Source organism: Amblyomma mixtum, chromosome 2 (genome assembly GCF_055824585.1).
Source record: "Amblyomma mixtum isolate Tamu chromosome 2, ASM5582458v1, whole genome shotgun sequence".
NCBI lineage: Eukaryota > Metazoa > Arthropoda > Arachnida > Ixodida > Ixodidae > Amblyomma > Amblyomma mixtum.
In genome coordinates this window covers 27,175,921-27,201,357 of record NC_143013.1, presented here as the reverse complement: position 1 = coordinate 27,201,357, position 25,437 = coordinate 27,175,921, and the positions used below count along the sequence as shown (strand labels likewise).

At 48.2% G+C, this 25,437-nt stretch overlaps 1 protein-coding gene across 2 annotated transcripts in view; it reads left to right on the top strand.

Moving 5' to 3' along the window:
• Window positions 1–25,437, top strand: part of LOC149358769 (calcium-activated chloride channel regulator 2-like) — a 458,350-nt gene that overhangs the window by 418,015 nt on the left and 14,898 nt on the right. For both annotated transcript variants that reach the window (XM_089570958.1, XM_089570957.1), the window contains 4 exons: window positions 12,810–13,037; window positions 14,497–14,637; window positions 15,615–15,833; window positions 16,288–16,554. In XM_089570958.1, the coding sequence (XP_089427084.1) occupies window positions 12,810–13,037; window positions 14,497–14,637; window positions 15,615–15,833; window positions 16,288–16,554 (855 nt within the window). The remainder of the gene's footprint in view (window positions 1–12,809; window positions 13,038–14,496; window positions 14,638–15,614; window positions 15,834–16,287; window positions 16,555–25,437) is intronic.

Here is a 25,437-nt window from a genome sequence, read left to right as displayed (position 1 = left end):
TCGTGCTTCGCTATACGCTTCCTCACTGCGGCCACCCCTGCCAGCGCGATTGCCTGTTTTTTTCTGAGTTTTGTTGATGTTTTAACTTCCTGAAAGATGCTTCAGTCGGTTGGAAACGAAATATTACGACGCAAGGTGCTCGATATGATCACTGTGCGGTATCGGGAGATTATGTACGCTACACTCTGAAGATCTCGCAAGTTGTTGGAGTTGTTTTGGCCTCTGTTGAAATGGCGCATACCCACGATGGGAAGTAGGAGAGGGTGCCTTGCGAACTGAAATAAGAAATGTAATTTTAAAGCGGTAATTCTTCCCATTTTTCTTCTTCTCGTACCACTGCAGCGTCTTAAGTAGTCCTTTAGAGAGGACATGGTACAGTGCTGCTCAAAAACTCGGAATATAACAAGTATGAATCCTACCACTTCTCAGCTGACGTCTCAATCGGAATAAAAGTTACGTTCAAAATAGCAGGCTAAATCAGGTGGTCGGTGAGTTTTGAATGAATGGTTCTGGCTTTTGTGTGTGTTGTCTATTACACTTCTTATTTTAGAGAAAACTCTTGGGTTGCAAAAATTTACACGTTTAAATTTGCAGTACAGAATTTACAAAACTCTTTTCGCAAACTATTAAAGATGACTAACCTGAGGTTTTTGCAAATCACTTCATGAAGCTTGCTCAGATACGCACACTGCTATCCGGCGCATCTTAGAATACAGCAACAATGACCTTTTTTTGCTGGGTGGTGACGCTGCTGGCTTTGCCGACAGCGCAGAAAGCCGAGAACTAGAACAGGCAGACACAACACTTCGCGCGCGTCAGACACAACACGCGCGACACGGGAGACGGAGCGCGAATTAGGCTGCGAAAGGAAGTGTACAGTCGCTGCCTCCAGCGTGGCTGCCTCTTCCTTTTGTTTTAATAACACATACCGCATTTGCGATTTTTGTAGTGACCGCTAGCTGACTATATTCACCATCTCGCATTTTAAGAAGCTCAGCTGGCTTAACTGTCCCTTATTAGTCCATTCCTAAAGCCTACTCATATCGTTTTCTATCTTTGACATAAATCTATCTTTCGCTTTTTTCTATCTTTGATATAAATCTAAGCCCGACTGTAAGATTTTTTTTTTTTTTACCTTATAAGCGCCTGTTTTCCTTTTGTTCTTTTTTCTTGTGGAGAATAATCTGTAGACAATTCGTTACCATAACTTTGCGCGTGGCAAGTTGCTGCAATAATTAAGATAAATATGGCCTGTATGGAATATTGCAGCTGAAAATGATAGTTTCCGCGATCACAGAGCCGATTACTGTGCAGGTTTTATTTCACTGTAGGACCGTCGGTTTCGAACAAGACCACGGGAACAAGACACATTTAGCTCAGTACTTATCGGTAGCCAGCGACACGTACTGAGCGCACAGGGCACCTGCACACTTTCGTAAATAAATTGAAAAGAAAATCATTTCGCGAGTGCATTTTTGCATGCTTAATATTGTGCTATTCTAAGAGCTGCGCTGGTTGTGTCCCCTTCATGTCCCTGTTTTTTGTTTGCAAAGTTACATATGTAATTACTGCGATCCGATTACGGGTATTCATGAAGCAGGCCAGAAAACTGGGCGTGCTGTTATGCGTGATTCGTGACTGAACCAGCCTCGCAAAATAGATAAATATCCAAGGAAATAAGAAGCGCTCATCCTGTGTCGTCTCCTCCGGGTCTTTCGTTATTTCGCCGCCGCGGTGACTCAGTGGTTATGGTGCTCGGCTACTGACCCGAAAGACGCGAGTTCTATCCCGGCAGTGGCGGTTGCATTTCGATGAAGGCTAAATGTTAGAGGCTCGTGTGCTGCGCGATGTCAGCGCACGTTCATCATCATTATCATCATCATCATCAGCAGCAGCAGCAGCAGCAGCCAGACTACTCCCATGTCAGGGCAAAGGCCTCTCCCATGTATCTCCAATTAACCCTGCCATTTGCCAGTTGTGGCCACCGTATCCCCGCAGACGTCTTAATCTCATCAGCGCACGTTAAACAACCCCAGAAGGTCGAAATTATTCGGAGTCCTCCACTACGGCGTCCCTCGTAGCCTGAGTCGCTTTGGTACGTTACACCTCATCATATGAAATCAAATCTCTCGATATTTCACGCTACCGTTTCAATCAGGAACACAAAACACAAAGAAAATAAGTGAACTGCACTCAAGGTGACCTTGCGTGATACCCCGAACTGCCTCTTTTGCGTCCATTGCGCGACGTCGTAATATTCTTTCTCACGATGCGTCCTGACACTCAAGGCATTTTTATTTACATATTATATTTTTTCTAACCTTTTTTCAACCTCATTTCCGAGGCCTTCCTTCTGCGCCCCTTGCAGTGCGCGGCCAGAGCCTTTTGGAACGAGTCGTATTCATCGGCCCCGCGCAGCCACTCCAAAGGTCCCTGTCCCGCGCGCGCGCCCTCTCTCGGCTCCGGCCGCCTCCGCCATTATTCGGAAGGGCTGTTTGCGCACGTCCGCCGTGGCAAACAAGCGCTTCGGCCGCGCGCTCTCCTTCTGCCGGCGTCAGCTCTGCGGACAGCCACCACCTTTTGTTTCGCTAATTAGGCTCACCGCGAATCAAAGTGCTCGCTCATCGCGTTCCTTCCAGAGAACAAGCCAAAGGTGGAAAAAAGAAATAAGAAAACGAGACATCTAGCTGGCAGTGCAGGGAGGTAGGTTGCGGGGGGTGCGCAAGAAAAACATCACAGGGGCCGCGGCGGCAAACCCGTGCCGCGCACGCCCAATTAGTACCAGCTATGTGGATGTCCTTCCCCCGCCCCCCCCCCCCTCTTTTCCTCTTCCCCATCCTCTCCACCCCTTCTTTGGTTGTCCCGGGACACTATCGTGTATTATGTTTTGTTTTTTGCTTTTTTTGTCCTCTGTACAGTCATCTTCCTAGTGCGCATTCTCGGTGCGAGGGCATGTGTCCCTCCGTGTGCACTTCCTTCTGTTTCGCATTGCTTGCGAAAATAACTGAAACAAACAAAAAAAATCTTCTGTCTCCCACTTTTGTTTCACTGTCTTCTCAAGAGCCTTTCTGTAGAAGCTCACCGGTCCGTTACGCAACGCGTACTGAAACCCAGTGCGGCCGCCACTGCGCCCTTAAACCAAACCTCGTCAGGAGGCAGCGAAGGAGCGCTAGAGAAGTGTGCCGTGCACTCTCTGATCTTTTCTTGCTTTTAATTTTTTTTCTTGGAGTTAGAAGCAGTACGTCATTATTGGTTCCCCTTCCCTCTCCTTCGCATCTCCCTCTCTTTCTCTTTGCTCTTCCGTTGTCTCGGCAGCGGCCGCCGAGGTTATTTGTATTCTCCCAGCTCCTTACAGATTCGGCCCCTAATTCGTCCGCTCGTTGCGACCAGGCCTAACGCTCTCCGGATCATTACGCGAATCGCAGCGCGGCCGGCCCTTTTTCTCTCTTTGAGTGCCCCCTCTGTCTTTTTATATCTTTTTTTTTACCCTTCTACATCTTTCGTTTCCCCCTTCCGCTCTTCATCGTCCCTAGGCCTGGAGAGAACTATTACCCTCTCCGTTTTTCCCCGTGTCCCGTCCTACCTTCGATCCCTACTACCCCCCACGACTCTCCCCTCCCGCTATCCCCACCAACTCGACGACAACTCTTTGCGCAAATCGGCGTACGGCCGCTCCTCCTTCGCTTCGTCGCTCAACCGCACTCTTCCTTGAACGCTGGTACTCCGACCGACCCTCGGCTATTGACCGTCGCCCCTTCCCTGCGGGGCACGCGTGAGAGAGGGAGATGAAGCGAAGCATCAGAGAAAGAGAGCGGTGGCCATCCTCGCCAGACGACGGTGGTGGCGGCGGCGGCGCCTCAACAATCGCGCGCCCATCTCGGAGGCTATAATTGGACCCCCCGGACCTTCTTGCAAGCACGGCGGGAGAAATCCCGGCGCGAACGTCCCGTTCTCCTTTGTGCCCCTTCAGTCTTTCCTTCTGCGTGCGACCACCGCTGCTGCCACTGCTGGCTGCTTCATCTGTCGCTGCTGCTGGTGATGATGATGATGTCGTTTCTGCTTCGTGAAAGAGAGAGAAAAAGAAAAACTCTTCTGCTCTGTTTCTTCATCGGATTCGATCGAAGATCGCCTTTCTTTCAGTAACCCGTGCGCGGGGATACGAGGGCGAGAGACTCTCCAGCCGAGATGTCTCTTTTACAGCGGCGCCAAATTAGCGGCAAATGAATAGACTCGGTTGAATCGGCCTTCGGGCAGGGAAGGAGGTGGGAAGAGGCTGGAATTGAGGGCACCAGGCAAGTCTTTGTTTTATGTTGTTTCGTTTTTGTGTCTGTCTCCGGGGATTTCCTTGGGGCAATAGTGACAGCTTGCTTTTCTGGGTATCTTGCCCTTTGTGCAGAGCGGGCCGTTTATTGTAGTGTGGCCCCTCGGGTGTTCTGCGGCGTGCATACGGCTGTGTCCTTCAGAGAGTCTTTCAGAAGTGTACGCGTATATTCCCAAGCGGCCTATGCGAATTATGCGACTTATAAGCTGTAACCAAGGTAGAAATTATAAAAGGGGCAGAAAACAAAAGCCAATTAAACACGTGGGGGAAAGCTAGCATGAGGGACTAAATGAACGAAAGGGAAGAAAAGTACATTGGCAGATTCCTGACAATAAGTAACCGGAAATATTCACACTCAATGGTTTCTGGCATTATATTCTAAATCCACTCAGGTTGGCAAGGACGGCATAAAGACAAGAAAGCCAGCACGTTTTGTAAAAATTCAGAGCACGAAGGTAAATGAAATATCCCGACCACTAAGACTACTAGTCTTGAAAGTTTCGTAAAAAAGGCCAATTTAGTTACAAAATGCAAATGGCCTTGCTAGTTATATTCGCAGATGCTTCACATCAATTAAACTGACGTAACGCTCATCACAGACAAAGGCCTATCTCCTTTTTGCAACGAGGGCAATATCTATCATAAAAAGGGCGCGCTGATTTTCTGCAGCAGGAGTAACCGATCTGCACAGCAGTCTTGCTTACCATAAACAATTACAATGCAGAGGCCAGTATTCATGTGTGTATGCACACGAAATATTTAAACATCTTAGTTGTCCTTTTTCTTATCGACGAATATTTGCTTTCACCAGTACGAAAGAAGCTAAAATTAACCCACTTAGTTGTCCTTTTCCTTATCTGCGATTATTTGCTTCCACCTGTATGAAAGAAGTAAAAATGAATCGATCGACTTATCGGTTTTATGGCGTTTCGTACCGTCAAATACGGACACGGGCCACGCCACGTAATCGTTCTCCCATCTCGCGATTAGGAGATCCGGTTTGCTGCGCTAATAGTGCGGCTAATTGTCTAATTCCGGAGGGCAGTTCCAAAGAAACAAAGAACGAAAGAACGCGGACACACCTACTACAAAGGCAAACCTGCACGTTGCTCCAACAAATGGGAAGGCAAGGGTTAATGAGCGTGGGTCGACGATGAAACGCGAACCGCAGAAAATTCGCGCGAAGGCGACCAAGCGCACTTGACACGTGCCTGTGCGGAAACGGGAGGGTGAGAGTCCGGGTAATTAACGAGGTCACACTTTGTCACCCGGCTCCCCCATTCAACTCGCGCGCCCGTTACGATCCTTCCCCTGCTTTGCGACCACTTCCTCGCGCTATCTAAATCACCACCAAAAATAATTAACCGCCCCTCGCATCCGCACTCCCGTTTCACGTTTCATTTCCCTTTTGACACTTCCGCCGCGGTGACATTTCTATTCCTCCCCCCTTCCCCCCCCCCCCCCCTTTTTTTTTTCGATCCCGTGAATGTCGTCTTGAACACTGCTCGCTGAAACGATTGGCTTTAGTTGTATAAGAGAGCTTTATTCAGCCAGCTCAGTAGGCTGAGCAACCCGATCTCCTTGAACACTGTGATTTTTCAAAAAGAAAAATCGAAAAGCTGATCTTTTTACTAAATATATTTATAAATAGTTCATCGGCAATGCCCAGCTGGCCGCGTATGTTTAGTTGGCCAGACGTGTAAACTGACCAGACGTCACTTGTCTGTTTAGTAGAATGTTGAGTAGGGCGAGTTCGTATGAGTTCATGCTGATTGAACAGAACAAAAGGGCGACTTTCTTTGTATCGGTTGTCTTTCTGCTCTATTCAATCGGAGTGAACTTGTCTATTTCGAGACGTGTCCATTCATGTGAAGTGTCCGGTTGATGGGACGCGTCCAGTTAACCGGATGCGTCCATTAACCAGACGTGCCCACTTGACCAGAGGCGACCAACTATGTACATTTCACCTGCTAGGCTAACTAGACTAGACAAGTCGAACTGACTAAACACGCCAAACCAATTAAACGCTGCTGTTTGCAGAAAGGGTTCTAGTTGAACAAATGCATGTTGCTGAAAGAATGCTTTGTGCACAAATGAATACATCTAGGGGAAAAACAGGGATCTATTTGAACAAATGCATGTCGCTGAAAGAATGCTTTGTGCGCAAATGAATACATCTAGGGGAAAAGGGGATATATTTGAGCAAATTCATGTAGCTGAAAGAATGCTTTGTGCGCAAATCAATACATCTGAGGGAACAAAGGGATCTAGGTGAACGCAAGGTTACTGAGTGAGACAGCTTGTCGCGCCTAGCTATTGTATCTAGTTGAACAAGCTTACTTTCCTGAAACCTGGTTCGCTGAAGAAGCGTGTGAGTATGTTGGATAATTAGCTTCTCATAGATAACAGAGAATTTTTTTATTGTATGCATGTCAATAAATAATTGCTCAGGTGAAGAGATGGATTGACAGCAATGCCGGTGCGTATGTCCCAAATCATACGCATATCAAAGGACAGTGTGTGCGTCCTTGAATCATAGTTCAGAAGATAAGCACTAGCCGTAGATTTACTCACGCTGGTGTGTCGTGGAATGCAATTTTGTACTTTTTAGGGTTTCCAAGAGGGACAGTTGAAAACGCAGTGTTAAATGAGTCCCTGCCTCGGAGTGTACGTTTCCACCAGAGTGGTAATCGAGTGATAATATCTTGGCTTTTTCTGGCGCTGTCAATGTTAGTCTCGCGGCAAAAGACGCATTTATTGCCGAAAAAAAAAATGGGTTCAAAAACCTTATACCCTCCCAATTCAAACTCCTGTTGCCCACACCGAAAATGGCGGATTGCCACCGTTTTCAAGTGAATGGCGCTACGACGCAGCCTCTGCGATCTTCACCGAAAAATGTGTGTTTAGTGCACGTATTTTGCTTTCGAAATCGGTCGCTGATGGCGCCACCTGTACTAAGTCTTTTGGTCTATTCTAGATTATAAAGGCTCAGTTTATGGTGAAAAATATTTGTTTCTTTTTCTAATTAGAGCGTGGAACCTTATCGATGCAGGCCAACCTTTATTTGTCCTCAATGTCCATTTAAAACCTCACCGTGGTGGCTCTGTGGTTAGAGCGCTCGCCTACTGACCCTTAATGGGTTCGAACCCACCCAGCGCTCGTTTTCTGCGCGATGTCAGTACACATTAAATATTCCCATGTGGTCTAAATTAATCCGAAGCCCTCCACTACGGCACCTTTCTCTCTTTATTCATTCACTCCCTCCTTCCTCCCTTCCCTCATGGCGCGGTTTGAGTGTCCACTGAGAAGTGAGAGAGTTACTGCGTCTTTCATTTCCTCTTATATGAACCTTTCCCTTTACACTCTAAATTCTTCGTGCGACAAGCGGGCTTTTCTGCATAACGGGTCGGCTTGCAAGAACACAAGCCTTACAAACAAATTCAGCAAGCATTGGGGAGACAAGCGGGCTTTTTCTCAAAAATGGTCATGTTGCTAGAACTGAAGCTTTACAGGGGAACCCAACTAGCGCGTGTCGTGTTGGTTACTGTCTCGATTGACAGCAAGGCTGCCGATTTTCCGCGATTCCTTATCTTCAGCCAGAACTTTTATTAAAATCGCAAAGCATTTACTAAAGCGAACTCACTCCCCGGATAAAGGTAAGGTTTTATTAATGCTGAAGCCATTTTACTTACAATCTCGCAAATTTACCTCTACCCTCTGTACTGTCGCTGGCCTTGAGGGGGCGTCTTTTAGCTGGGTTCTCGCGATGGCGGTTTTTTTACGGTTATTATTATTTCGTGAATGTGTATGCGTGCGAATAAGCAAAAAGCAATTTGTGTTCTGTGGCTCTGCGCCAGTCTTTTCATTCTTTACTTATTCATCAGCTTCCTTCTGGCGCTGTTTTACATGCAGTAACTAACATGAAGCACTAGCTTTTGTCGATATCATAGTTGCCTCCTAGGGCTCGTATGATTCGTGAAATTTTCTGTGATTTAGCTGGTTGCTTGTGCTTGAGTATCATGCCTGTTCGTTTTCAAGGAATGCGGTGAGATATATTGAGGACGTAGTTGTTTTTTTCTTTTTGTCTATTTGTAAACGCGCCTTGTGATATTTTCTGGACGTACCTTTAACAGTGCAGCTAAGGTAAGGCCCGGTTTGAAGCATATTATATACGGTTCAGCATATTTCGAATCATATAAAGTGGTTCCATTTTAATAAAAACCTTAAAGGCGGCAATGTATTCATTCCAACCTGTTAGACGACCTTCGTCTCCGTCGTTCTGTTTTCTGTTTTAATTTTTTTTTTGTTAGTGCTCAGCACGCCAAAACGCAGCAGGAACGAGTCGCAAGTCGATAAAGACTTGCTCCAGGCCTAAGCGGTACGCTTGAACGATAAGCGAAAATCTACCGGCAGCAGCGAAGTTATGACCATCCCTTGAACATTTTCTTCTCTTCAGGCGCGACACTCAAAACACACGAGCAAGCAATAGAGGAAAAGAAACATGCGCCGAGTCGTTCCTGTCGCCACCTCGTCCACATTCTCTTTCCGAACCGACCTGCCAAAAGCAAAGCGGCGCCGAGGCGAACGCCGCGTTCTGCGAGCTCCTGATAAGACGCCGCTCCGGGCGTCAGACATCCGCGAACAAAAACCAAAGAGAAAACTCGGGCCCAGTTTGCTGTAATTTTTTGCCCCTATTTTCTTTTTGATTTCCCACCGCCCACCCCGGGGCCAGTTTTTTCATTTATTTTTAATATTTTTATTCCTTTAGCGTGCCAGGGAGAGTGCACGGGAAATATTTAAAATTAAAAGCCGTCATGTTTTTCTTTTTTTTTTCTGCCGGCCTCCTCTCACAGACTGAGTACGCTGACACGAGCGAGACAGGCTCAATTTCTTAAGACGTTACGTTCGCGCATGATTGATGCGGCGTTGAGTCTCCTCCGCCGTGGCCGCTTTCGCCGCCGCCATCGGCTATATGCTGTTGCTGTCGCCTCTGAATAGCCGTGTGTGTGTGTGTGTGTGGTGTGTGTTTCCCTGCTCGTGCTGAGCTACTGCAGCCGCCACCCGTTCGCTGTGTCGCGGCCCGGAGGACCCGGGAAAAAAGAGGCCACTAAGATGGCTGAGCTGTCGAGTAATATTTCACTAGAGTGTACCGCCTCGACGAGCGCAGAGAAGAGACGGTGACGCACGAAGAAGCGATGCGAGCTTTTTAAAGTCGTCTGTCTTTTATTATACAGCGGAGAAATCTGTGACCTAGTCACTTAAGAGTGCGCCTGCGTCTATCAAAATTTGCTGAAAATCCGCGCTGTCGTGTGCCGCAGGCCGTGAGACGAGGTCGCAATTCGGCGCTCTAGTGCTAATATGTTTTTAATTCACGAGGAGGAGGAGAAATAAGCTTTGTTAGAAAAATAGTTGTGACTTGCTTCCTAGGAGGGCTCAACAGTCCAGGACTCCTCTTGCTTCTGCTTAGCGCCTCGCTCAGGTCATTGGTCTTTTCTGGTTGACCGGATTGGCGGCTCGTAGGACGTGCTCTCGGGAAGAGCGGCATGGGTTGAGCATGCGATCGACGGCTCGCGTTTGTGGGAATGTCCGAAGATAGTGTTAGCGGTCGCCTGCTAATGTCTGGCAGGTGGTAGTGAGGGCATCGTACGGTAGGATGGATGCGATTCGCATTAAGGGCGATACTTAGCAGATAGTCGGGAGCTGCCTCGAGACTGCGCTGTCGAGAGTGTGGTAATGGGGGAGGGTGGAGGCGCCTACTCACCCAGTAGTATGTATGAGGACTCCCCGCAGTGTAAAGTAGACCATGATCAATTCGGCATACATGGGCATTTAGGCAGAACCTAGGTGAAGTGATCCACAAAAAGGACCCCAGGCCGCTGAATGGAGTCTTTAACGCTGTCACGTCGGTCACGTGCCCCGATTATAGAAACCGCATGTACAGAAAACGCGCCCCTGAATCGTCTTGCTTTTTCCATGGAATCTTCCTCCTTGGTAATTTCGTCCCTCGGGCGTGCGAAGATAGCCTGCCCTTGACGCGTCCATTTCGCTTGTACACCTTCACCGTTTGTAGTCCTCTACAGGCACCAACAAAAACCAGGTGTATAGTGCAGCTTATCTTTCGTTTCATCTTTTTTTTTCGGGGTGGGGGCGATGGGCAACATCCAGTTATCTTTACTCTTTAGTTCCTTATACACCCCTCTTACCTGTCAGTGAGTCTTTCACAACAACCTTCCAGCGCGCTTTAAGTTTGGCTCACATGTCGCTTTCAGGTAAGAAATCGTACTTTAGTTGCTTTTACGACGCGAATGAGGCGACGACGGATGGTGCGAGCGAGCAACGGAGCGAACGACGAACGGCATACCGGAAGACCTTCGGTGATTAAATTTTAAAAGAGCCTTCGCCTCCCCTCCACGTCGCCTTCTTTTTCTTTTCTCGTCGTCAACCCAGTTTTTGTTTATTTTTCGATTGTTTTTTTTTTCAACTCCAACGGGCGACGTCCTTCCTTTCGCTCCTTCCACCTTGTCGACGCCGCCGCCGAATGCGCGGCAACGTCTCGACTAGTTGATGTCGCCATTTTCGACTTCTGCTTTTCTGTCCATCGTTCTGTCGCTGCCTGCTTTATCGGGAATCCCCTTGTCGTCGTTTGAATAGGTTGCCTCCGCGCTCCTCGGCGAGGGGTGAGGCGGGAAAGGGGTAAGGAGGAGTGCGAGGGAGAGCCCGCGACGGTCGCCTCGCTCGCTTGACTAACAATGCGCTTGTCATGTTCAGAAGCGCTCTTCTTCCTCTGACGCTGCTGCGCGTGCTCTTCGAGCCGTCGTTGTCGCCGTCTGTCGTCGTCGCTGGCCGGAAACGATTTCTTGGGGAGTTTTTGTCCCCTCCGTTCTTTCGCTTCCGCCCGTGTTGTTCGGGTCGCGAGCGCGTTTTCGCGCGTAAGAAAATCTCGAGCATCTGTTTGTTCCTGTTCGTGCGTGCGTGTTGGGTATTCCTTGCTGTGCGTGCGTGCGGGTGTGTTTAAAGAAGCGTGGAACAAAGCGTGAGCTGGCGGCCGGGAGAACGGCTCGCTTGCGCTCGCGTTCCCCGCTTTTGCCGTTAACGCGCGCGCTCGTGTTTGCGCGGCGCCCGCGACGCGACTGTGTGTTTCTTTTTTTTTTATTGCCCGTGTTTTCTTTTATTTTTAACGGCTGCTTTTTTTTCTCTCTCAACGTCTTCGTTTGACCGGTTGCAAAGGCCACGCTTAGTTACAGTTTGTTTGTCTGTTTTTTATCTGCGGAATCTGGGTTTACGTTTGCACAGTTGCCTCGATCTAGTTCACGACGCACAGAGCTGCGCTTTTGTTTTCGAAGCATGCCCTCGTTTGCGTACACAGAATATTTGCGGAGAAATGGCCCTATACCGCCGTCGTTGCGAACGAATTGAAGACCGAAGTGTACGTGTGCAGTGTCTTTCTGGCGTTGTTCTGTACCTTGGCGTGCTATATGGTAATTGTAGCAAAGGTCAGCTTAAATCGTCGTCCTGCGGAGTTAACTTCGCGCTTTTCATGGACAACCTTCCTTCGTGTGCACGTTTTTTATTACCCTTAGACTGACGCTGCCTGCTCGTTTTTTGTTGTTGTTTTTTTTCTCTCTCGGTCTGTCCACCTTCTCCGTATGCAGATTGTGTCGTCACTCCAGTTAATCAAACGCGACTCTCTGACCACGCAGTCTTATCTGGATTAGCCGCTGTGTGATGCCTGCCACGAGAGTTCTCATTGAAATGATGCTCTCACATGAGAGCTGTCAAGTTTCTGCAGCTGCCGTGTTCTTGCGCATCTCCGGTCCCAGCGATATGTACTTTACTACGGCGCATGATTTAGCAGTGGCCGCAACCTTACATTGTCTCAGTATACGAACGAAGCCATGGACGTGATCAGCCAGAATGAGGAGATTTTAGGGCAAATAAAATAAATGCTTGCGCGGTAGATTATTACTTCGGAACTTCGATTGCCGCTGCTGGAATAATGTGGACGACTGGGCTAGTTAGTTGGTGGTGTCGCCTCTTGAAGATCACAGTGCGGCGAGGGAAATACGACGTGCGGACAAACGCAGTTCTAAGCTTACTAGTAAGATTTTATGTAAATTTGATGCATACTTCAAATTTTTAATTGGTGTTGACATACACGTGCGGAAAATTTTCAGTTAACTTCAATTGAATGTTTAAAGATGTATCCGTTCGCTCAGAGTCTTCCTTCTTCCATGCTGTTCACACTCCACGGCATATAGCGCTGTACTGATAACAAAATCTATTAGTGTATCTTCTCCTCCAGTCAATATTTTATGTGTGTTCGTGTTTGCGTTTTAACTGCGGAGTTGACACCTGATTCGTCCTTGACAGTGCATCGCTGACAATGCATCGCTCCATCAACTTGTAAATCAATCGTGCGGGCAGCCAGTCAATCAGTCAATGGATCATTCGATTAAAAGTTCCTCTCTTTTCGCCAACGTTCTCGCAGGACCGACGGGCGTTCATGATTCGGGCGCTGGACAAGTTCGCGCGCATGGACGCGCCCGACGACAGTCGGCTTGGCCTAGTGGCGTTCGGCCAGGTTGAGGCCTCCACACGCTTCCCGCTCACCACCATGAACAGCTCGGTAACGCGAGCCAAGCTGGGACAGCGGCTGCCGGCGCCCAACCCAAAGTTCAACTCATCCATCGAGGACGGCCTCTCCAGGGCGCTACAGGTGAGACTACAGAGCTTGCAGACCGCGTGAGACCATTCACGGTGCCACCCCACAACTCTTCTCGCATCATTACGATCTTGCTTACAAAAAACGTCACACTCTTAATATATAAAGTTTTATTTCTGTCAATTATACATTACTGTCATTTGGTGTGGGGCACTACCACTAACACGAATATCATCAAACTTTACAGATTGCAGAAAAAGGCAGTTCGAATAATCACGAACGTTCCATATGACAGCCACACAAAACCTATCTTCACAGAACTGAATCAAACACATGTCCCTGAAATCTACAAGACGACGTTAAGAAAGCGTTACCAGGCAGGTATTAAAAGAAACAACAAAGCTCTTAGTAGTATCGCTAACTTGTCACCTAAACTATTCGTACGCAACACTCGCCAACTTCTGCAATGGGAAATTCCACGCCTGCGCACTAATTATGGGCAACAAATGCTGAAATATCTACTCCCGATTCTTCTGAATGAGCGAAGTACTTGTGATCTATCAGATGTGTGAAACTGTATGATCGCGTACCTATGCTTGCTGTACATTTCCATGTTCACGGGACCGCGGACCCTGTCAAGCCCATATTCAGCTTTTTGTCTGCGATCCCTCAACACCGTTGATGTTGAAAATAAACTGATTGATTGATTGATTGATTGATTGATTGATTGATTGATTGATTGATTGATTGATTGATTGATTGATTGATTGATTGCCGAAAGTAAATCGACCATAATACATCGCTCACTCTTATATCAACTATCGAAAGAGACGACACGGCGTCAAGCCAGATGAAACAAAACCCCGGGAGCAACCGGTGACGTAGTCGCTAATTAGTACATCCGACCGTGACGTCATAAAGCAGTCATACCACCCATACATGTACTGTGTTTAGGCAAAAGGAACGCAGATAACCTCGCCCTTGAAATTCGTTTAGTGCGCGACTGCACAAAGTGGCTGCACTAAAGCATGATATTTTACATATGCCTCGGAACAGTACAGAGAGCTTCAAGAAAGAGGTAAAAAAATAAAACTGAGTGTGTGAGCGTGCGCAACTTTGCGCAGTGCGCAAATGCCTTGCGCATGTGCGACACCACAGGGCTTGAATACCTCCGACTTGGCCGCGTCCTATACCGCGGTTTGTGTGACAAGCCCAAAGCTCTTTCAAGCAACTTGATTTAAAGCTCCTCCGGAACGCCTGGGAGGAGTGATAACACGAGACGAGCATACTGGGCATCCCTGATGTTATGTATAACATCCTGATTAGCATGTGAAAGCGAGCCGCCCGGTCTTATCGTCGCGCATAATACCGTGCTTAATGGGCTTAAAGAGAAGCCGATGTTCGAGCCCATACCGAAGAATACCCCAAGAAGCGAGCAATGCTTTATTTTATACGCGTGTGTCCGTCGTTATGCATTCTCCCGAATTTCAAGCGAGCGCACTTATTAATTCAGATGCTGAACGAGGACCGCGAGCTTCCTTACCCGAGCTCCAATGGCTCTGCTGCCGCCGGTGGAGTAATCCTGTTGCTTAGCAACGGAGACATGGAGGCTGATGTGTCTGAACGCTTCCAGGAGTCGCTGAGATCCTCCCAGGTAAGTACCGACACCAGCGCGCTCGCTATGGCGTGTCGGTGCCCGGGAATGGTTAACTTATCGCATAATTAAACAGATGACAACTCTCGAACTGATGCGTATACCATTTTCGTTTCTTCCATTTAGGGACTGCGGGTGTTAAGATAGCGAAAATTTTCCGCGCAATACTGAGACTTGCGTACAAGTGTAATTGCAAACGTCTAATTTACGGCTATAGGAAAAACAGTTTCGCCAGTCAAGTACCCAGAGGGAGCGTAAAAAAGTTGTGCAAACGTCTGCGGACGGTACAGTACGGACTCTTGCTATAGCGCTGTCAAGGCAAGACTTTCCGCAGAACATGGATTTAATCGGTACGCCAACAGCTTGATGTCGCAGTAGTGATAGGATAGGATAGGATAGGATAGGATAGGATAGGATAGGATAGGATAGGATAGGATAGGATAGGATAGGATAGGATAGGATAGGATAGGATAGGATAGGATAGGATAGGATAGGATAGGATAGGATAGGATAGGATAGGATAGGATAGGATAGGATAGGATAGGATAGGATAGGATAGGATAGGATAGGATAGGATAGGATAGGATAGGATAGGATAGGATAGGATAGGATAGGATAGGATAGGATAGGATAGGATAGGATAGGATAGGATAGGATAGGATAGGATAGGATAGGATAGGATAGGATAGGATAGGATAGGATAGGATAGGATAGGATAGGATAGGATAGGATAGGATAGGATAGGATAGGATAGGATAGGATAGGATAGGATGGGAATTTTTTCTTTTTTGTTCCTGAAATGGTCTTGACAGCGAACTTTTATCGATAAGATTTCTGGACCGAACTCATTTTCTCGTAAAGGAAGCATCAGCAAGGGCAGCGCTAATAGTCGGGATGACGCGCACAAGTTTCGGTAGAAAAGCAGTGTCCCTTTCATGTATTCACCATTGTCCTCGCTCATGTTACGCCGCCTTCAGGTTCGGCTGCAGAGTCTGGTGTACCCGAGCTCCGAGACACCCAGCGCGCACCTGGACGCCCTGGTGGAGCACACGGGGGGTCGCACGTGGCACGTGCACGAGGCCACCGTGGGCGACGACCAGCGGGGCAGCGTGGCCACGCAGGCCGAGCTGTACGAGGCATTCTACTCACTGCTGCTGCGAGGCTACTCTTGGGACGACACCGACAACTACGTCATGGTGCGAGCTCTCCTCCTATATACATACGAGTTCTATATAAGCTGTCCGGTGCGACATGCTATTCTTATTTCTTTTACTCGCCCATCCTAATTTCTGTTCCTCTAGCTTGCCACTGAAGAGCATTATTTATTTCTTTGAGCCTTCAACAGGTCGTAGTTAAAGAGGGAGGGGGGTCAATATTCTTTTCTACTAATTCAGCCGTTCTGCACTATAAACTGAAAGGCTAAACCAGCCTCAAAGAGTACAGAAATGCACGTTTGTCCGCTGCATCTTTTCATGGTGCTGCACCTCATCCGATTCTCACAACTGCGTTCGAGCATAGTTCGCCTCATCGTTTTAGGAATTAAAAAAGAAAAGCAGCCAGCTCATTTGTTTATTGTCGAATTCAGCCTCCCTCGCTTGCAGTCATTTAGCGTGTTCGCGTCGTTTACCGGTGCTGTCGCCCATGGCGCAGGTGGACAAGCGGGAGTTCGGCGAAGCTGAGCAGGCGTCGGGTCCGCTGGTGCTCAACTTCGACATCGACCACAGCCTGGCGCGCCAGCTGCTGGTCGTGGTTGTCGGCTACGACTTCAGCAAGATCTCGCTGCCCTCGGTGCCCCAAGAGGGGCTCGAGCTGATCGCGCCGCCCGGCTCGCCGCAGCAGAGCTACCGCTACAGCGACTACGTGTTCAACTTCGACTACGAGTTCTGGAGTTACACGTTCCGCATCAACGACCCGCCGGTATGTCACCTATCTTGTGTGGCTGACAAGCCCGGAAGTTTTATGTCGTGCAGTGTTGCTGCTAGGTGATAAGATAATGGCAGGTTTGTGAACACAAAGTCGAAAGGAGCTGCTTGTGCTTTTGATGCGATAGCATTTAGGTTTTCGTCATCCAAAAAATTTCCACTTTCCCGATAATGAAATTTCCTGTTTTGAGAGGATCGTGACGTCATCGGTACCAACAAATTTGATAATGTGAGCACTGTAATGTTCGAGTGGCTTTCATTGGATGATCGTATGGAAATACACTTATTGATTTTAATCCACCGTTAATGCCCACTAATTCCCTCTAATTCACCTTAATTCATTTTTTGGGGTAGGCCTACTTCCAAAATAATGGTGGTTGTTTGCAATTCTTGGGATGAGCTTGCTTCTAGATGCTGTCATATTTTCTTCTTTAGGAATGGGGTTGAGAAAGCTCCGAACTTTTGCCTAACCTTAGGACCAAGGAGAGAATTTCATTACATGCTTGTAAATAGGCGGGGTCCGTCATGTATACGTCGAGCAGTTGCACTGCAAGAAAGATGAAAGATAAAGAAGAAAGTTTTAAAAATCCGTACCCATTGAGAATTACTCAACGTGACGTCATCGCTGGCGTCAAGTTCTGGCACCTGTTCAAACTGGAGAACTAACAGCGAATACCAAAGAACCGTTCATTTGCGTCAGTAATGCTGTCTAATACATGGAAGGGTCTGCGGCTCTGTCAAGCTCTGTCTGTGTACATTATCAATAACAGTCCAGCTCTGAGCGTTCGGGTGTACAGGCGAAGTATAGATGTCGCCTTTTCCTAACTCTCTGGCCTCATAATAGAACTAGGCAGTCTATACTAACGGCTAGTACGGCCAGCTGCAGATATCCTGGGAACCAGATGCCTTCATTTTTCACCTCCGGTACCAACGCGGGACGCGGCCTCCCGATGCTTTACGCAGAGCGCGCTAGTATTGGCCTCGCTCCCCCACCGGAATCGCTTTCGAAGTCGCGATAAATCAACGTGACACCGTTCTCGGGCTGCAACGTCTCGTCCGAGAGCGGTTCAATTGCTTCCGACTGACGTTATCCGCCGGAAATGACGCGAAGGAAGCCGGCGAGAATGAAAAGTCGCCTTAAAACAATGCCTCTCCGGTCCGGCTGCTTGAAGGAACTAGGTTCTCCCGGAGCTGAAGCCGCGTAGCTTACTGGCCGGATAAGTTCCGAATCTAAGTAAGTCTTACTCCTTAACTTCGCTCTGCTGCTTGCCTGCTGCTCCGCTCGTGATTTTCGCTGGGACAAGGTTATCGTTTTCATGATCGGGGGGAGGGGAGTGGAGAGGGGGATGCTGTGTGTCACACCATATGACCCTGTTTTCTTGTCGATGAGCTGTCATTGTTTATTTCACCCGCGTTGTGGCGCAAGATCTTGCCTTTTTCCTTATTTCCTCTAAAACACTGTCCGCTTCCTTATTTTCTTTACGCGGATATTATCACAGAATAGGGGAGCTTGTTCTAAGTTTTATGCCCCCAGGTGGCTTAATCTATAGCAATAGTTTTCCGCAGTAAGCTGCGTAAGTCTATACGATGTAATAAGTCATGAAGGCAATCTCCCGCGTTCATTTGCAGACCAGGGGCGCGATTACGAGTTTTCGTCTCAATTTTGAGACTCTGACGTCAAAACGACGACACCGCGAGTTGTTGACCGCGGAATCAACCAATTAGCAGCGAGGTTGTGGTGTCTAATAGTAGGGTTCCACCCAGGAAGCATTTAGTTGCTCAATAAGGGACCGTATACTAAAGTTTTGCTGTAAACACGCCGTTAATAATTTGAAGAATGTTTTATTTCGCTAACAAACTATGTTTCAAACTCAACGACATGAAGCAAAAGAAGAAGCGTCCTCAATTTTGCAATTAAGTTTGCTCTTCAGTCACTTTTGCTGCCGCGAGGGTGCGCTGACGCTGGAAAAGCGTCGGTAGCGGCGGCTAGGCGGCGTGAGCTGCCGCCTGATTCAACCGATTCAGCCTTATCCCTCCACGCACATATTCAGCCATCGTAAACATGGCAGCCAGAAAAAAAATCAGCTGATTCGACGGCTGTCCTCTTTTTTTACACATTACGCAGAATCAAAGTACTGCGCAGACGTCTTAAGTGCGCGGAAAAATCTGTTTAAAGGCAGTGATTGCTACGAGTCTGCCGAGAACAATTTGGAAGGAGCGCTTGGCTCGAAAACCGGCGAAGGCAGCTTTAAGGCAAGTTCACACTGGCGAGTTGCAATCGTCGCGCTAGTATTCTAGGCGACCGATTTCGGTCAATTAGTTACGGTTTGCGAAGCACATGTAAAGCGGGGAGGGAGCGTAATAAATCGATTTAAGCCTGTCGCGCGACCTCCGCGACTCGCCAGTGTGAACTCACCTTGCTGCTATCGATGGCAAATGTGCTCCAAGGGCGATGCGTGATTACATTTATTTTTGTTCAGAAAATACCCGGCGACCATGAATAATCACACTGCAGCAACTGCCGACATACGGAAGCAGACCGGTGCAGCTGATGGGAGCTTGCAATCTCACTGCGGGAATTAAGAGCCGGCACGCCCGGTCACTGCGGCAACAATCACTCTTCCGCCTCGTAACCAACTCATGCCGCCCGCTTCGGGTTAAGCACTCGATATTCGTGTTGGTGGCGCCGTTCCGTTCGGATGATGCTCGGATGACGCCGCCGGGGATACTGCGGTGGCGAAAGTTTATGCGAAGGAAGTCCACCTTCGCCGCCGCCTTGTCTTGAGGGGTCTCGCCGGAAAGCGCGCACCTTCTGCGACTTAACTTTGACAGTGGTCTCCGCAACTCACCGCAAACACTTGCACAGTCGGTTGGGCTACGCCGACGTTTACTTCATTTATACGGTGTCTTGAAACCCACCGGCGGCGAAGGCGCGCACAGGCACTTGCCGCTCCACTGACCGCGCACTCACCCGCACACCTCCAAGTTCAACGCCGAGTTCGTCGCACAGCCGTTATGCTCCTTCCTATGTCAAAACGTCGAAACAACTCGTCCGGCACGTCAAAACCGTCTTCATGCACCCTCTTACACCGCGGCCACCGGCCATGTAAACAACCGCCATTTTCTGTCTCGAGCGGTTTGAGACCACTCGTCTCAAGAAATCGTCTCAATCGGCTCGCATAATTAGGCAAGCAACGTCACCACTTCTGGCGCACTTCTGACGTCGGCCGGTGACGCAAAAAACCAATATGGCCGCTGGTCACGACCGACCAATAGGAACGGGGCAAATGAGACACTTTTTGAGACACTTTCCGATTGAGACGATTTTGAGCAACTCGTAATCGCGCCCCGGGGACAGTGCTGCTGAGGTGAGCCTTAAGAAACGAAAAAAAAAATGTAGAGGAGAGCAGGCTGTGCTGATGGGAGCACGTGATTAGTACTTCACTGGGCAGAGCTTCGTAGTGCATCCGATAGATGGCGTCGCGACCTAATCACAGGTAGAGTTCCTGTATATGCTCCCGCAGGGAGCAGAGTTGCGCGAAGGTCCGCCATCATGTTCCAAGCTGTGCGGGAAAGCCACTTCTCGTACGTACAGGGGCTGCGTAGCTCGCTGTGTTCAGAACACGCGGCGGTGCTTGTTGTGAAAAACGTAATTCATCGCTATACTCTTTTCCTTCTTAAGACGTGCACGCAGGAAGACAGGATGGGACACTCGCTGTCTCATCTGGAACGGAACTGCTTGTTCTTCTGAAATTGCTGGTTCCAGAAAGAAAAAAAAAAATTCGCAGGCCGTTTCCAGTCTTTTCTCGTCAATTTGTCATGATTACGATTTGCTGCTAACCTTTGGCGTTTTTTTTTCCATGCTGTATGCACACCCTCGGCAAATCACAGATTAGTTTTCAGCGTTACGTTTAGAAACTTGCCATCAAGTCAATCTATTTAATTTTCTTTCTCCTTTAAATAGATTGACTTGATAGCAAGTTTCTAAACGTAACGCTGAAAACTAATCTGTGATTTGCCGAGGGTGTGCATACAGCATGGAAAAAAAATCGCCAAAGGTTAGCAGCAAATCGTAATCATGACAAATTGACGAGAAAAGACTAGAAACGGCCTGCGAATTTTTTGTTTCTTTCTGGAACCAGCAATTTCAGAAGAACAAGCAGTTCCGTTCCAGATGAGACAGCGCGTGTCCCATCCTGTCTTCCTGCGTGCACGTCTTAAGAAGGAAAAGAGTATAGCGATGAATTACGTTTTTCACAACAAGCACCGCCGCGTGTTCTGAACGAGTTAGGCGCGGAAAATACGAAAACGCATCTCTCTAGAACCACATTAAAATAATTGTGCAGCTTGTTGTAGGCAAGCAGAGTAAAGCAACGCCAATGCATTGAAGGAGGCGAGTCTGACATAACGAAAAAATTAACACTCAATTGCTTGCCCAACACATTTCACAAAATGTATACCCCGTTGCTAAATGCAGTGATAGGCCGGATCTTTAAAGGACCTTGAAAGTACTCTTAAACGTAGATATTATTTAACTTTCCTCATTTTTTATCAAAAAGCACTATCGTTTCACCTTAGTTATTAAATTTCAATAGTTGATTACTGTGGTAGGTTTTCCTGCCTACTTCATCCTTATTGCTCGGAAAAGCTAATTTAATGTTCCGCTTTGCATTTTTGTACTCCTTCTTCGTAGATTCGGCTTAGGTCGCAGTATGAAAACATTGCGCGACTCCTGGATTTTTTAAAAGCTGAGGTTATAGGTTGATTTGCTGTCTTCTAGCTGAAATTATTCACTGCATCAAGATTTGCGACACTTGTTTACATGCGATTTTTGCCTATCCTACCCTCACATCTCTCACTTAATCCTTGTGAGATGGTTCTTAAGGGCATTTTTACTAAGAGCAATACTTTATAGCATACGCAGACAAATCGTTTAGGGGGGTTTAACTGCCCAAAGCGACTCAGGCTATGACAGGGAACAGTACACGGCCTCTAGAATTTCGGCTCCACCGAAATTCGACCGCCGCGGCCGGGATCGAACCCGCGTCATTCGGGTCAGCAGCCGAGAGCTGTAACCACTAAGCCACGCAGCGGCTGCATAGGCAAATTAAATGTTTATGCAGGTGAGACTGGCATCGAAATGTAGCAAAACATTGCATGAAATTTGCTTCTTGAACATTTATTGTCCCTTATATTTCACCTCGAACCATCACTACAGAAGGCTCGAAGCAGTAGCAGAGTAAGCAGAGCCTGCCCTAGTGAAGGGCCAAAAAGTTGCAGATGCAGACTGTAAATTCTGCACAATTTTAATGCAGTGATATGCTACAAATACTACTTCAAGGGACAGGTATAGGCTCAAACTAGTATCCATATAAGGACACTAAGTGAAAGATATAGACAAACAAGATTTTCGTTTCCTGTTCCTTACTTGATAATGCGTGTAAGTTAGAAAAAAAAACTAGCGCTTTGTTCAAGGTAAACAAATGTCGACACATGAAAAATGTTTTTACCAATGCAATTCTGATTTCGCTGTCGAAACAGGCAAATGTTGATTGTGATGGCACTGGTAGATCTTGGAACATGTTAGAAATTTTTATTTATTTATCAGTACTGTAAGCCTTTCACAGCCGCAAACAGGAGAGGTTCATCCTCAAGAGCCACTTGAGGCGCCGACGCACTTCGGCCGCCGACCTTCCACATGGCACTGCGTAAAACGCTTTGCCGTTTCCCGTGCGGTTGCTGCAGTTTGGCTCACTGCACCCAGTCATAGCTGACGACTGCGTCCGCCACTGCCACTGCAGAACACCAAACCTGACGCCACAGGTGTGCATTGAAAACAAATGAATGTAGCCGACAGCGCGGGCTCACATGACGGGTCGAGCAGACAAGGGTTCGCTCGGTGCTGCACCTGCGAAGTCAGCTTCTCCGCGGAGTGTTGAACACATGACGTCACGAAAATCATGTGACCGCCTCTCGGCGAATGGCGTTCGGAGCGGCGAGGGAAAACAGACGCGCAACTCTGCTACCTTTGGTAGCATATACAGTAACTCTAATCACAGGTATCACAGGTACGGAGTACGGAGGCGGCGGTGCAACATGGCGTGCACAAAGGCATAGAGTTTCTTACTATTATCTAGAGGGAAAGCTGGCGGCGCTGCACTTCAGCCACCATGGACGCTCAAAGCATCATGGGGCGGTGAGCTACTTGTTGCGGCACAGTCGTAATTTTTCGGGAACACGGAGTGGCACTACTAAGATGTTTCATTCCGAAAACGCTGTTCGTGTGTGCGCAGACGACTTTCGCGCGAACGCAGTGTGCAAAACCCATAGTAGTGAAAACACGACGAGACACGACGCCAATAAAAGGTTTTACTTTTCTTAAATGCCATTAAAAACCGCTTATAATGTTTAAGCAACAATATTTTTTTTTGAAAATACATTTACTTTTAAAAGCGCGCTTGTTAATTACGAATTATTAGCTTTTGTAGTGTTCATTGCTTGGCCAATAGGAGAGCTAGCCATCCCTTATTTTGGGCGAACTTTGCACTTAAATGCTTTTCTGCTCGTTTGTTGCAATTTACAGACAGGATATTGAACGTTAGGACATTCTTGATTATCAAATAGCGTTTATTTTTGCATTGTTTTTTGGCCAAAAGTTGAAGTTCCGCAACAAGTAGCTCACCACCCCATGATGCTTTGAGCGCCCATGGTGGCTGAAGCGGTCTCGAGGGATCTCCATGCAAACTCCCATAGACGGGCTGCCAGCTTTCCCTCTAGGTAATAGTAAGAAACTCTATGCACAAAGGAGCTTTCGCGAAAGAAGAGAAGAGAAAGGAGGAGGAGTAAATCAGCGCGAGAGAGTAGAAAGGGAGAGGAGGAGGCGCGCTGCAACAGCACCCATAGCAGGAGTGAAAAGAACTAGCGCTCGCAGCGCCGTCGGAGCAATTAAGGCGCATTTAAAAGGCGAATCATACCGCTTACGTAGAAATGCCGCTCCACTGTGCGATCCCATATCACTATTTTTTTTTTGCGTGCTCATTATATATACATCTCTGTGTGCACTCTCTGCCAGCCAAATTAGTAAGTTCACGTCATAACAAAAAAAAAATGTCAATAAGCAAATCACTTCCTGCTCTCTACATGATTTCGTTGTTGTTGTCAGAAACAGTGAATAAGGGATGGTAACCTGATCAGAGAGAAAGGTTCGATCGAATAACGAGAAAGAAATCAAACAGAAAACAAATACCGGAGAGCGGACCGAGAAGTTATTAACGTGTTCTCGTGATCTAGACGTAGCACCCAGCTTGGCGTCGCGTAATCCAGTAATCCCACCACCGCGCCGGCGCCCAGACGCGGTTAGTTTATCACAGACACTCTCGATCCCGCTCCTCGCTTTTTGTATCGCAAGGGTCCGTGGCTCCCCCCCCCCCCCCCCCCCCCCCCCCCTTTTCCCTGGCCTCGTGAAAAGTTAGCCATGCTCCCGCGGCAACAAAACACAAAGCGTTTCTCCTCGTAGCACCGTGCTCAGACATGCGCCAACGACCACTGCAAGCGCCGATGCCTCGAGCCCAAAACAGTACCAGCAGCAGCAGCAGCAACCATGGAGGAAGACACAGTTCAGAGCCGCTTCTTCTCCGAGGCTGAAACCCGGAGCCGCGGCGTCCGCATCAGCTGCCGTGCTTTGCCACGAACGCTCTCGGGACTCGTTCGCCCCTCCCCTTTCCTCCCCCTCCCCACAAGGGCTCTGTGCTGCCAAGGCGTCCCATATTCCGCACCATTTTTTACGCCGTCTCCGGCCGCCTCACACCCTAAGACCGCGCGCGCACTGCACACCACACGTGCCGCACCCGCCAGCATTGGTGGTGGTGCGGCGGCTTGAGATTTTCGGCTATTTTTCAGACTTCTTTCCGCCTCCAGCCCGCCTTCGTTCCACCCTTTGCTCGCTTGCTTCCGTGCGGCAGGCGTTAGTCGCCTCCGTTGCGTGCAGTCGCTTCCGTTTCACGCTTTCTCTTTTTTCTTTTTCTCACTCTCCTTCACTTGTGCTTTCTGTTCCTCCCCCCCCCCCCCCCCTTTTTTTTTGCTCCTTCAACTTTCCGAACAGCCATTTCTGTTGCCTTTGGCGATTCGCGATTTCGTTTTTGTGCGAGAAAAGTAAGCAAAGCTGGCGGCGAAGAATGCTTGGGGATTCTCGTTCGAAAGCCGCCGCGGTTTGCGTACCGCGGCTTGCGCGCTCGCTCGCGGCGTTATTTATTCGAAGCCAAAGCGCGTTTGTCGTCTGGGAAAGGGAAAGGGAAGTATATGGGGAGAGGAGGTGTCCTCGCGCGACGCCTGCGCGGATCTCGAGAAGCTACTGCTCTGCCGCGCGTTCTACTCGTGCTTGCTTCGAGAGCGGAGATGCCGGGGGATATCGGTTCCTCTTTACTCGCTCGCTTGCTTGTTGTTGTTGTTAGGGAGCATTTATTATCGGAGCTCGTCTGGTTGGAAGAGTGAAGGAGACGAATTCATGATGAAGAAAATAAAATGCGGCCCTATAGGCAAGCTGACATATTGAGGGGATAACTGATTCGGCGAGGCAGGTGCGCGAAACGAGCGATTCAGTGCGCAAGCATGTGGGCTAGTGAGCGGCATTCTTGGTTGCGCGTCGAACGGCGGAATCGATTTCGAAGCAGATAACATCCTCCGTACCTGACGCTCACTTTTCTGACATACTCAGCATCTCACAGGAAGAATATAGGTGTGTATACATAGCGCTTGAAGTGGCGCAACAGTTTTTGTGTGAAGAGGCAAACTACCGGAACAGCTTCCTGTGCTTCTTGGAAAACTGTTAGAAAGCATCGACAACGCTTATTGCAGAGAAAGAGTTAACTAAGTAGCTGTC